Raw genomic sequence first — 13,402 nt, 5'->3', positions numbered from 1 at the left:
ATTCATGAGCAATATTACACTATGGGCTTACAACTTGTAGAACACCAATATTCAATATACCAACATTGCATACTCGTACTAGTATGGAAGTATCAGATAAATTAATGTCATAATTTTGAACAAGCTTTTCTCTTAGTGGTTTACAAATTCTCAGTATTAACATATGTACCTTACATTATCATATACAATTGCTTTTGCAACTAAGCCATAGACTTAACTGCAAAATTTAATTTGTCTAGAGTAATAACCCTAACTTAGCGGAGGGGGGAAGGGAGATGTTACATAAATAAATCACATTGTTCCCTAGGTTGTTCGGCACTACTTTTGTTCATAAAAACATAACTATAATGTAAATAAGAGGCAAAATTCACTGAGAGCACCTATCAGGCGCCATCTTTGAAAGTGTGCTATTTGAGAAACTTGTGTAATTGGATGGTAATGGTAATTTTTGAATTTTTGTAATTAATAAACAATTGCACATCTATAAACAAAATAGCATTAATGAAAAATTACTGTGGTTTTCGTGATTTTTACTGAATGGTAAAATATGAGTGTGACACTCATCCGATAATAGGTTATTATTTTTTATTATAATTAATAAATGAGTGCACATATATAATCAACAAAGGAAACAGTGATTCAATAACAAAATTGTTTCTTGAAGTTTAGTGATATAAGAAGGTGTGGGCCTGTGAGACCCCCCCCCCCCTCAGGTAAGTAAGCTTCTCGTAGAGCGTGGGTAAGCTAGGATTAACACTACAACTGAGTATCGTAAAATCTCTTTCGAAAGGTGATTGCCTAACTGAATGAATTAGGTAGCCAACTTTGCGAGTATACAGTTTTGATAATATTATAAATGTGATCGAAAATGTTAATGCTATCTTACATCTTTTAAATATAAGAGCATGAGACAATGTAATATTTTTGATTCGGCAATGGATAATTTCATTAAATATTTTCTTGAAATTAATGAAACAATAAGAAAGTGAATATGAATGAAGGATATCTATTCCTTACACTGCCAAACATTAAACTGTGTTTACCTGTAGGTTTAGAAACAATAAGCTCTATTAGTCCTACACATCACTGAAATGTGTTTTTTGCAGTAAACACTACTTTTGGCAAATACTTTTCTCTTTCCTGCTGGATCACATTTTTGCTGCTAAACTATGAGCTTTGATTATGTCGCCATTCTTGACATTAACCTTAGGTGTATAGCCTATAAATTCAGTATATTTAAAAACAGAGACGTACCACGGGGCTTATGCAAACAATTACTGTAATAAATGGAAGTGAGGGGAAAACATGGAAAAGATTCATTTTTGCAGTCAATGAAAATACAATAGCCTACCCTATTTGTATCTGGCTATTAATTTTGGTTAAACGTTATAATTTGAATGAATATGTAAATATTTAGTATTTTAAATACAGCGACTGATGGTCGCCTGGTTTCAGAAGCTATGCCGCTATAAATTAGCTATGAACAAAATATTTTTCGTTGAATCTAATCTGTTACAAGGCAACAAAACACAATGAGAGTTGCCACATCGTGGACGGTAACAAGCGATTCTGTACATATTTTGGCTGAGTGACATTAATAAATATCACTTTAATCAGTATTTTTAGTTTACTTTATTATTATTATTTAAATCTGATAATACTTTTGCTGACGTATGTCTGAAGATGCTTCTATCGTTTATTAGGCCTGCTTTCGCGGTAGCTCAATGTCGGTCTCCGTGGTGGAGTGGTTAGCTCAGCGCGCTACGACGCCAGGGGTCCTGGTAACGAATTCCGGTTGGAACATGGATGTTTGTGTTTGTAGGGAGATACTACCGCATAGGGGTATTCCTTTAAAGAAAAATGTCGTTATGTTCACGGACTACCATGCGATAGACCCGGGTTCGATGCCAGGCGGGGGAGGACAGGGATTTTTTCCACCTTTTCAAGTGGGTCCAACGCCCACCCAGGGTAGGATAAAGTGGGTTTCTGAGGAAACTCTGGGGGTAAAGGCGGCCTGGGGCGTGCTGCTGATCACATCAGCCCCACCTTCGGCCGTGATCAAGATAGTGTGGTAGCCTAACTCTACACCCCCTATACGCCTTCATGGCGTGGTGCAAAGCACAGACAGTGGAGCACTTTACACTTTTCTTTATTAGGCCCGCTTTAGACGAAAACATTTTTAGTTGCATTTTTCTTAACATTTATGCTATGACCAAAATGTTATTATGTAAAGTGAAAGATCTTGTGGCATTTCAGATGCCATGACATCTGATAGAAACGGCTCTATTTCCGTAGCATTTCTCGTAGCATAGCCAATCAGTAGCGAGGTCTAGGTCACGTGTGCACTTGCAATGGCGGCCGCGTGTAAACAATGTATCACTTAACATTTTTAAATGTCGATAACTATTAAACCGTGAGGAATAACGTTTCCTATAAAAATGTTTTAGGTACAAATATATGACGTTGCTTAAATACATACTTTATAATGAAAACAGTACACGTATGGAATAATATTTTAGTTGTTTCAATTGTATACACAAGGCACTCACAATAGATGGTATAACTCAGAGTGCCTTTCATGCTGTATATATTATACATTGTAATCGCAAAAGATAATCGAAATGTTAGACGAAATGCTTTGGTGTAAAGTACTATCAGTTGTAAGATTTATGGAAGCATTTACGTAGCATTTATGCTAGCAAAAATGTTGAAGGAAATGCTTCCGTCTAAAGCAGGCGTAATCTCGCCAGGGTCTCGCGATATGTTCTCAGACAGCGCTGAATTTATCTTTTTTTCCTTCTTTTCTTCTTCTTCTTCTTCTTCTTCTTCTTCTTCTTCAAACCTCCAACCACAAGTGCATCCTTCTCCATACATTTCAGTTCGATGTTGGGGTGCTGGCTAAACGATGTCTAGGTCCCGAAGTCTTGCCTTTGTTTTCTTCAAATGTTATTGAATTGATTTCTCGGCGAGCCGTCTTACTAACATACCATGGTAATTACGTTTGTTTTTCGTTACGCATTGTTTCAGAAGACTCATAAGTAATTTTCAATTTCAGCAAAAGATTACATATTACTTTGAACTACCTATCTTCTGACAACATAAAAATGTAGAAATTTTTAACAATTTGGAATATTAAATAAATAAAAGTGCCATTGTTTCAATTCTTTACTGATTTTCTTCCTCCTTGCATAAATTACGTTACGTTTTATTTAAACAATAATAATTGTAAACTGCTTTACAATATTCTTCTTAAGGGTGAGTCAAAATTCAGGTTACAAAGGGATTGATAGCATATACCTAGGTATCTTCAATGTGTGCACCTTGAACATCAACGCATTTGTGCCCGCGACGTTTCCAGTTCTCCAGAACCATTTGCAGAACGTCCGACATAACCATGTTTGCACATTACACAACGCGTTCCTTCAGATGTTGGATGTTCTGAATCTTAACTGAGTAGACGGGCGCCTTTAAATGACCCCAAAGGAAAAATATTTATTGGTGTCAGGCCTGGAGACCGCGATGGCCACTCAACGGACCACGGTTACCGATCCATTCACCAGGAAATTAAGACGTAATGAGCAGGAGCTCCGTTCTATTCTACCTGACTTTTGACTGACCCTGCATAACCATGTCAAGTCACGTGAAACGCGTCAGAAATTGAAAATATCAAAACAGCTACTTGACAGTTCAAAATCAAAACAGCGGTCTGACAGACCCCTCCATAGTACAGGGTAGCGCATATTGCATCTACCAATTTGAGTTGGCAATCCTGTCAGAATGCACGTGAGCATGTGTGGCATAGCTACATCCGTGGGGAGTTGGGAGCTATGGTTGGGAGTCAGTGAGGCAATTAGTGTACCATGGAGCGTTGGCTGATGCAGACGTGGATTGCGGAGGTGGAAGCCTACGTCCAAAAAGGCACCGGGCACTGCGGCGGAACAATGAAGATCGCCATGCACCTGTTCCAGAGACACATCATTCTGAGTTGGATTAGACAGTGGAGAGCCACGGGTAATGTTGTGAACCGTCCGTCGCGTGAATTACGCAATATTCCACAGGACATGTTGAGATACGCGTCATGAGAACCTTCCCGCATCGCCTCGAACAGGGCATCCAAGCAGAAGGACAATTAGAGAACGTTATTTTCAAGGTGCACTTATATCTGTATTGCTCATATCAGTAGCGGTTTCTTCGTATTCGCACATTGGCACGTGCACACCCAAATAAATCTGTAATGCAAATCATTATTATTATACATATTTATTGAACTCTATCTCCTTCGAAACATCAAGTGTTCCCACGCCGCTTCACCAAGAGAGATGGTGGAGAAGCGTGCGATCAGTGATATCAACCCGCATAGACCAGGCTGCGATCGGGGTTTGAACATAATGGTAGTTTCGCTCCCTATGACGCTGTTGCAGCAGTCGCGTAGAGGACGCTGATTGGGTGTTTTGGCTTGAGCGCCGTGTGAGGGGAGGTTGCATCATTTAGGAAGGCCGTGAACGCAGTGATCTGTGTGCGAGCAAATATAGTGTTGCAAACCCATTCCATTGGATATCGTGTGACGGAGTCGATGCAACCCATACATCATCGCAAATTGAGGGATTTTTTATGAAAGGGAAATTTCGATGGTATATTGTCCCGAGCATAACAGGGGAAGAAAAGGAGTAGAGGTCAACTGAAACCAAATCGGTTTTTTTAAGTATGCCTTTGCTTCGTGCATCTTGATGAAAATAAACGGTTTCTGTGGCGCAGTGGCCGAATTATCAACCCGCGGGGAGGGAGTGTGCATCAAATAGTCAGCTGTTTTGCATTGTGTGTCTGTTACTGCGTTACAAAATTATTTAACGCTGTCAAAAGTCGTTCCTGTTTCAGTGCAAAGTGTTTGATTTCATGATGAATAGGGAAACTGTAGATAGCGAAAGCAGACTTAACGTTGTTGAATTTTTAGAGGGAAGTTAGCTACAAAGCCTGTAGCAACTGCAGTAATATATGGATACGGCGGAAGAGAAGGGAAATTCTGAAGTACGATTACGAAGCAGGGCAGAGTGAACTTAGTGAGTACTGTTATTTGCTTGCTTCTTTGGTATACGCCAATGTTATTATTCTCCTTGTTCATTAATATCAGCAGAGCGGGGAAGAAAGTTTTTACGAAATATTTTGCAAATCGACAATAGTATTGATATTGTAGATCGATATTTCTATGTTTTAAGTGATTTTGTCAGGTTATCGAATGCTGAATTACATACTGCACAATAACATCGCTATTCTCGTGATTGGCTGGATAATTTCCGAAATATTAGAAATTTGTAAAAAAATCCGTGTTAAAAAAAATCATGAAATACGTATAACCCTGTCATAGCCTCATTTTCACTGAAAGGTGATGAAAACTTGGATTGCCAATAGATTAAGATTCATTATGTACGCAAGAACGGGTGTGAGTATTTCACAGGGGTGGTATAACACTTCTGGACGATAGACTGAAGTGCACACCCATAGAGCCACACCACCATCCGCCCCTGGCTCATATTATGCACTGTATTAAATGCCTGTGTGTATAATTTTATTTCATAACCGTATAATGTTACTAAAAGCACTCACCGTCTTTCTGTTCTCACTTGAAGTTGGTAGATAGAGTACAACACACATATCGTTGCCATTGCGTAGATAACAATTTTCGTTTCGTCTCCCTCTCCCTTAGCATCACGTGTTCTACCCTGCTCGCTAACCTTCGCTATTGTTGCCATATTGTCATTCCATTCCTGGACACACTCGCGCAAACATCATTGAAAACAATCGAATAGCGCTCCAGCTCGCGGTTCACACCGTTCGGCAGGGACAGTAATATGGCAATATAGCACGGCGTAGTGGTTGCTTCTTTTATGCAGTGCATGTTCATTGGCTAGCTAGTAACTAGTGTTGCCAACTGTAATAATGAAGTACTATTTCTGTCACGGAAGGGGAAAGGCAGGTAAAGTGACGGTGAGTTTTGTTGGATTGGAAGCACCATATTTTTATTTTATACTAAGTATTTTACCGGTTTGACGTTGTGTACGAGTGCTTCTGAACTGTAGACAATTTACCGAACCCATAGCTGTGTTCAATGTTATCTACTCGTTATAATCAGGGCTAGGATTTATAGGTAAATACATACTTTTAGTTTGACGAAATATCGCTGAAATTTTGTGATATCTTTGCGAATAGTAATGTTTGTAGTGATTTAAGGTACATTTTATTGTCAATATTATTCCATATTTCTAACTTTAATAAATACTTACTTTTACATATTTAAGGAAAATATACTTAATTTTACATATTCCAACAGGTTTAATTAACAAATTGTTCATATTTCATAATATTGGAATTGTTCAAAATAAATAAATTATGTGGCTCCAACAGCATTTCAACTCTTGGCACCGGCACGCGTTCTTGTAGAAATGGCATAGAGGAGGCTGTCATTTTTGCTGCTTAATGCGATGCATATTGTTTTCTGTGTTAAAATTGCCATGCTTTGATGGGTGACCAAGTTCATAGCAGGGTCGGCGGAAGGGGAGGGCGAACCGTGCCACCCCCCAGAGCGGCAAATTTTCAGGGCGGCAAAATTTGAAGAGAAGAAAAATATAAGCCTATTGAAAACTGTGGTCGAGCGAGATATTCTTTTGCGCTTAATAGTATTGAAATAGCATAAGAAGTCTCATTATTTATTTTATATTTTGATGTTTTACTTAGGAATATATTGATTTTCAATTTCCCGTTCCTGCGTAATGACGGGGGGGGGGGGGGGAGGGGGTTCGAAATGGAGCGGCATCTGCCGCCACCGCCCAGGGAGGCAAAATGACTAGCGCCGGCCCTGGTATATAGCAAAAGAAAAAACCGCGCAGCTTATCGTCTAGTGGCAGTATATGTTGTTATTGTTTTGGAAGCCGGCATCGTTTGTAAATGTACAACAAAGGCAACCGACTGTCGCCGATCACAGAGAGGAAATAATAATACTGCTTGAGGCGGAGCGTTGTGGTCCAATTGTCGCGGTTTAACACGTTGGCATGTTATTATCTGCCGTTGCAGTTCCGTACCAGTGTATACTGGTTTTGGGAGTGAACAGTTAGAACGCCACCAGTGCAATAATGCAATGGAAAATAATATTTTTTTATTTTGTTTGAAGTCACTCAAATAAGGAATCGTATGAAGAAGTCTTCTTTACAGCATTTTTGGTAATTTTACGTATGTGTTAGTTCATATTTTGCGAATTTTTAGTCCATATATGTAGCTACATACAAAGCCACTTGTTAGTACATATTGATCCTAGTCCTGGTATAATGCATGACATTTAAAACTCAACGTTAGATAGAGTTCTCTAATTTTCTTGTACGTAACAGCTGTGCATCGGCGCACTGCAGCGATTTTTCTATCTGCTCCATTAGCAACACTGCTTCTTGAGTTGTGTCGCGCACCTCACGGCAGAAATATATGTGTTGGACTCTACAATATGCGCCACTCTGTAGCTATGTGATTATCGATGTCCACAGTAGTTGAGTGTTATGAACATATAACCGACTATGTACTCACTCACCTCTGGCAACTCCTTGGGTTCTCTGCAGTGAAGGCCCCCGACGTGCACGCTGGCCGGCACAGACGGGTACGGGAAGATGGTGCTTGGCTCCCAGTTCACCAGCGACAGGCTCACGTTCCTCTCCATGTCACACTCCGGGGGAAAGTCATCCCCGAAGTGGCTACGCAGGAGGTGGTCCATCTTCGGCCCGAAGAGCCAGTAGAAGTTTAAGATGTTCATTAGCGAGTAGAATGAGTTGACTACCCGATCCTTGAAGGGCATTCTATCGGTGTAGTGAAGAAAGGTGTTTGCATGGTACGAAAAGAACTGGTGGTTTCCCACAAATGTATCGTGTATAGGCCACATTGAAGGTAGCAATGTAATGAAGGGAACGTTATATTTCTTGACGAAACCAAAGGCACACGACGCCCCGATGCCGGTGGTAATCACTAGGTCAAAAGATTTATCCAAAGTCATTTTCTTTTCCCTCATTGTTTCCAGAAAATCTTGACATGGTATCATCCAGGATTTGTCAGCCAACTCTGCCTTTTTGAGCCACAGTGTTTTCTCCTTTCTCCATTTCAACGGATTAGCTGCTATTCTCTTGTCCTTTAACCACAGATTTGTGGAGATGAATTGTGTTATTCTTTCGTGTGGAGTTTGAAGCGAAAGCGAGCCTAATAAAACAATATCGTGGCCCCTATTAGCCAGCTCGACTATTATTTTCTCGAACATGTTCATATTACTTGGCGTAATAGCCTGAAGTACAACGAGGATTCTTTCAGCTTGTGTCGAAGTGTACAGAGCAACCAGAACACCCAAGACCGCTGCCATCATGTTGACATTCAATCTGAAATAATCAGTGGAATCATGAATATTTGTATAGAGCTTACGAATTATGATCAGGGAACGGATTTGCATATTAAAAATGTGCTAAATATGAAAACACATATTTAGTTATTTTCACCAAAAAATATGGAGTTAAATATGGACTTAAAATTGTAAAAATTTACCTTTTTATTAATATAAGACACTACACCAGGTACATAAAACACAGTACGCTTACATTGACATTAATTGTAAAACAACATAAAATGTGTTTTCATTTTCTGTTTCCAAATCAACGATTAACAATATTTTGTTTTAAGTTTTCGAACGTAAATTTCCTTCTGTTGTCTCTTAAGACTAATTTATATTGACTAAAACTGCGTTCAATATAGCAAGAATTGTCAAATTTGTCAGTTATTCGCAAGAAATTCACAAAACTCTTTCGGTCACAAGGAGACGTGTAGTTATTGCGCGAATATGGAGTTAATGTTGAGAAATGTTCTGAAATATGAAAATAATATGTAAAAATAATTAAAATATGTAAAATATGAGCCAATGTACAAACATGGAAAATAAAAATTGCAGTTTTCGAGCGTGCATGCCATGATACCCAAACATAATACAAAATGGAACTGATTTCAGGTTCATACATAAATATGTATTTACATATCAATCCATTCCCATGGTAAATATTTCCTTTACATTCCTGATGCGTATTGAATTTATTTACCTATATCCTATTGATATTATAATGCCGTTTTTGTTCACACACTTGTAAAGGAAAATTTCAGATTGAATTAAATATCTATCACACACTGTACTAAGATTATTAAATTATATTGCTTTTAGTACTATTTTAGGAATCTTAGATGTTAAAGTCGAAGGATTTAATTGCACAAGTCAAAATTGAAAATATTGTAATGTCTATTTTAATTTTGATCTTCAGCTTTCTTCCTTTCTACGTTACTCGCAACGATGAACATCAATGGTGATTATATGAAATAGATGAAGAACAAACACAATGAAATGTCCATACCTAACCCAGGATTGGAACCTAGAATATCTAGCTTCCTAGCGCCTTCAACATGGCCGCCCGCAGGACTTTTTCTCAGGGGAGGGGGGGCATCAGACCTTAAAGTACAGGAAACGTGGAGTGATGCTGTCCGCTAGTTAAGATAATTCTCATAAAGCATCCCCCGCATTAGGATAATTCTGTCCCTCGGTGCAAGATAATGGTAACCCACAATTTGCACGAAATTGAGTTACGGTTGTTTCCCTCCTGTTTTGTCAGAGTACGCATGCGATACTGCCATCTATTTTTTCTGGCATGAACGAAATTATACCATCACCACTTTTTCGTAGCAACATGATAGTAATCATAAGGCAGGATGGTACCCGTACTGCGGAAACATGCACGCCCATCAGATCAATTGGAAAGTGAACTTTTGCAGTTGAAGACTACAGGGGGAAAAGAAGGCAAGTCAGTTTTCCATAATTGTACAGAATAGCAAATTTAAATTTTGAAACCAAATAATCTTTATTCTTATTGATGTATGTCCTTCATTACATGTATTATGAAGCAAGCGTATATTTCTTTGTATGAAAATGAAATATGAAAGAAATTGATTCAAGAAAAGTACAAAAGTTACGACAAAAACTTTCTTAATGTAGCAGCTTACAGCATTATGAAGTGCTGCACAAATTCACTTCTTCAGGTTTAGGCAGTGCTGTCCTTATTGTTTCTGCCCCTTAGGTCCATGTGGCAGGTTTGTGTAGTAAACCTGAGCCTCTCTTGTGCAGAACACTGAAGACATTGGAACTTTTCGTCTGATATTTGTAGAAGTCCCTCATAAGCTCTAGCAGGGTGTAGAAATTAGTTAGATTCCAGATGAGGTGCAAGGCTTCTGTGTTTTTTTCTTCCCGCGGACGATTGTGGAAACCCATGCTGCACTGTAGTGTTTCAGATGTATGATCGGACGGTGAAGTTACTTTCGTAAAGTGACTTACCTCCTTTTCCCCCCGTATTCAACTGACTTACTTCCTTCTTCCCCTGTATGCGAAATCTTCAAGATTAAATTTCTCAGTGACTAACATCCCTGTTGCTCTGACATTGAGTCCACATAAACTATATCATTCAAGCTACATGAATCTGCTGTTAACTCATTTTCGACCATTTACTGACTTGCCTCCTTTTTTGAAGATAATGATTCATCTTACAAGCCATAAAGCAGTGGAAGTTCGTCAGATAGTACTGAAAGTATAAGTATTTGTTTCTTTCATTTCCATTCATTCTGTTGCACCGGGAAAAATGTTTTGTGTTGAATACTATTATTTTGCTCCTAAATTCTCTGAAAAATGTTTGGGTGTTGCCATTATAGTTTGCTCCCATGATCTCGGATGATAAAGTAACTGCTACATCCATCTCATGTTAACTTTTCAAGGTAAACCACCAAGAAATCGGCAAAGGTAACGGAAATGCAACCAGTGGGTGCTGGTACCAATGGGAGAATTTGCGAAACAGTGTTCATGAATATCAACTGCAAAGAAAAAAGGTAAAAGCAGCTGTTCTTCGTGAATACAGTACGTGCCCTAAGCACTGGATTACAGAGGATTTTTTTTTCTTTTGAGGGTGCTGGAATTGTAAAAGCTCGATACATACAGTAGCTGCGTTCTGGTGGGATGAGGGGTACAGCATAAAAGTCCACTTTGTGCTCAGTAAGGCTCATGGGGATTGGACCTAGAGTTTTAAAGTGGGATCCGAACCACAATGTGCCTGCACCGGATATCGAACCGGTGTTCGGTGAACACTGATCTCTGTTTTTTCAACAGGAAACCGCACGGCCATGACTCGAACACTAAGTTTCTCTTTCTGGTAAACTTTGATGACCAACTTTTCCCATTAAAGTCAGTCGTTTGCGTTTCTGCGACTCGTAGCAGAAGTGACACATTATCAATATAATCACAAATAATACTGTGTTCGGTGTAACATGAAACAATGCGTGCTACTTCGAAATACTGGCCATTGTTGTGTCGAATTCCAGGAATTGCCACCGTTTTCTTTCAGGCTGTCCGAAGTTTTATTTGCGTTGGGGAGGTAGTTTTCAGTGTCCGCGTCCGTTATTACGAATGTCCGTTATTGAGAAGTAATATTGCCATTAAACCCCACGTATTTTTTGCCGGGGAATTTAAATATCTCCGTAATTTTGAGGTGTCCTCTATTCAGAGGTGTCCGTTAGGAGAAGTTTTACTGTATACGGTTTTGCAAAGTGAATCAGTTGCAGAATTCGGGATTAGCTTCAATGGTAGGTAGAGTTTATTTCGTTACAAGTATGAGCGAAAATTCACATGCGGATCTAGAATTTTCTTTCTGAGAGAGGCACAGGATTTGCTGTAAGCATATGAGAGATTTAATACTGAAAATGTAATTTGTATATTTTTCTACATATTAAACATAGCTTAAATGTATATATTGTATATTATTCATATCAGGATAATTACAAGGTTCTTTTCTTGTCCGATCTGATCAGATAAACTTATCGGGACTAAACCTTCAAAGTGGGATCCGAATCTCTGTAAACTTTACCTCCACCAGGGAACAAACTCAGGACCCTTTGATTTAGTAGATTGTTTAGAAATATAACTTACTCTCCGTTATTTGTAACTACTAACAGTGTTACAGAGAGAAATAGATAAGCTTGAAAATTAATATCCTCACTCGAAACTGTCACAAACATGAGCAATATTTGGTCTAGAGGTTCTCAATCCTCTTTCTCATTGTACCCTTGAGTCGTAACTAAACGTATAATGTCTATGGTCTAGAATGTTCTCTCTGCTTTAATCTTTTCACGTTATTGCTTTGTGGTAAAAAAAAAAAAAAACAGGACCCCAATTCCGTTGTAGAATCATCTAAGTGTCTAGTACATCTAGTCCCGATCAATGTATTTGTGCTAAATTTTGTTTTTGTTGGTTGTGATATATAATACGTACTATTTACATGCCCCGGTGTTCCTTCCCCGAAATCCGCCAATTGAAACATGGAAATAATAATGAAGATGAAAGATGGGGGAGATGAGAAAATAAAGGATTTTGAGAAACAGACAATTGTTGGTTGAAGGGTAGACATAGGAGTGTGAACTGGGGGTTAAGTTTTAGTTGATGTGGATATGACAATTTTTCTTAGAAGTAATCAATGTTTCATACGTTAAAATATCAAAATATAATCCCTAAAAGCTAAAGCAGCTACTATATTGCTTCACTCTCCGTATGAACATTTATTAGGTGTGTTAGCAAATACACTATTGGTTGCCAATAACAACCCGGCACCCCTGAACTGTAAGGAATTTAACGTTTATTTATACGTCACCAATACTCGTACACGTTACGAGCCGCTGGAATGACTTATGAAGGACAGTGAGTGTCCTGTAGATGTGTATACCGCTACATGCAGTCAAAATAAAAGGACGACACGAGTTGAGTGAGGTTGAACAGGGTATGATTATTATCAGCTCCCACTGATTCGGGTATTCCATCCGTGACATTTCGGACAGGTTCCAGATACCACCGCAACAGTCATGTGATGTAGAGGTGATATGGAAACGTGAGGGTGTGATAAAACCACAACCGCGACAAGGAATGCAAAAAAGTAAAAATATAAGAATAATACCGATAGAAATCGGGGAAGGCTGTGACTTGTGCTGAAGTGAAACGGCAGGATTCATTGGACACTGCGGTAACAGATCTTCGAAAGACATCGGGAAGCAAGGGCGCCCGCAGAGGGGGACCGGGAGAGGGGTGCAAGTGTCTCCCCTGATATATCTGCAAAGATTTCATACAATTCAAATTTTGAAATTGTAGCGTGAAACATGGTGCCCTGAAAAAGAGTAGATTAATTGCCTATGCAAATTCTGCCCCTCGGAGCAAGAAAATGGCAACCCACAAAAAGCTACTTTTGAGAAAAAGGCAATTGAATATTTGGGGAAATTCATTAATTTCACATATATATTTTAAATGTCTTGAAACTATGAT

The 13,402-nt window shown here is 38.9% G+C and overlaps 1 protein-coding gene across 1 annotated transcript in view; it reads right to left on the bottom strand.

Moving 5' to 3' along the window:
- Positions 1-8,386, bottom strand: part of LOC145978125 (UDP-glucosyltransferase 2-like) — a 30,650-nt gene extending 22,264 nt beyond the window's left edge. Inside the window, exon 1 of the mRNA XM_083110564.1 lies at positions 7,571-8,386. Within this exon, the coding sequence (XP_082966690.1) occupies positions 7,571-8,386 (816 nt within the window). The remainder of the gene's footprint in view (positions 1-7,570) is intronic.
- Between the last annotated feature and the right edge of the window lie 5,016 nt (positions 8,387-13,402).

Source organism: Lepisma saccharinum, chromosome 24 (assembly GCF_977018435.1).
Source record: "Lepisma saccharinum chromosome 24, izLepSacc3.1, whole genome shotgun sequence".
Lineage (NCBI taxonomy): Eukaryota > Metazoa > Arthropoda > Insecta > Zygentoma > Lepismatidae > Lepisma > Lepisma saccharinum.
The sequence above is the reverse complement of the archived record's forward strand: the minus strand, read 5'-3'. Positions and strand labels throughout refer to the sequence as shown.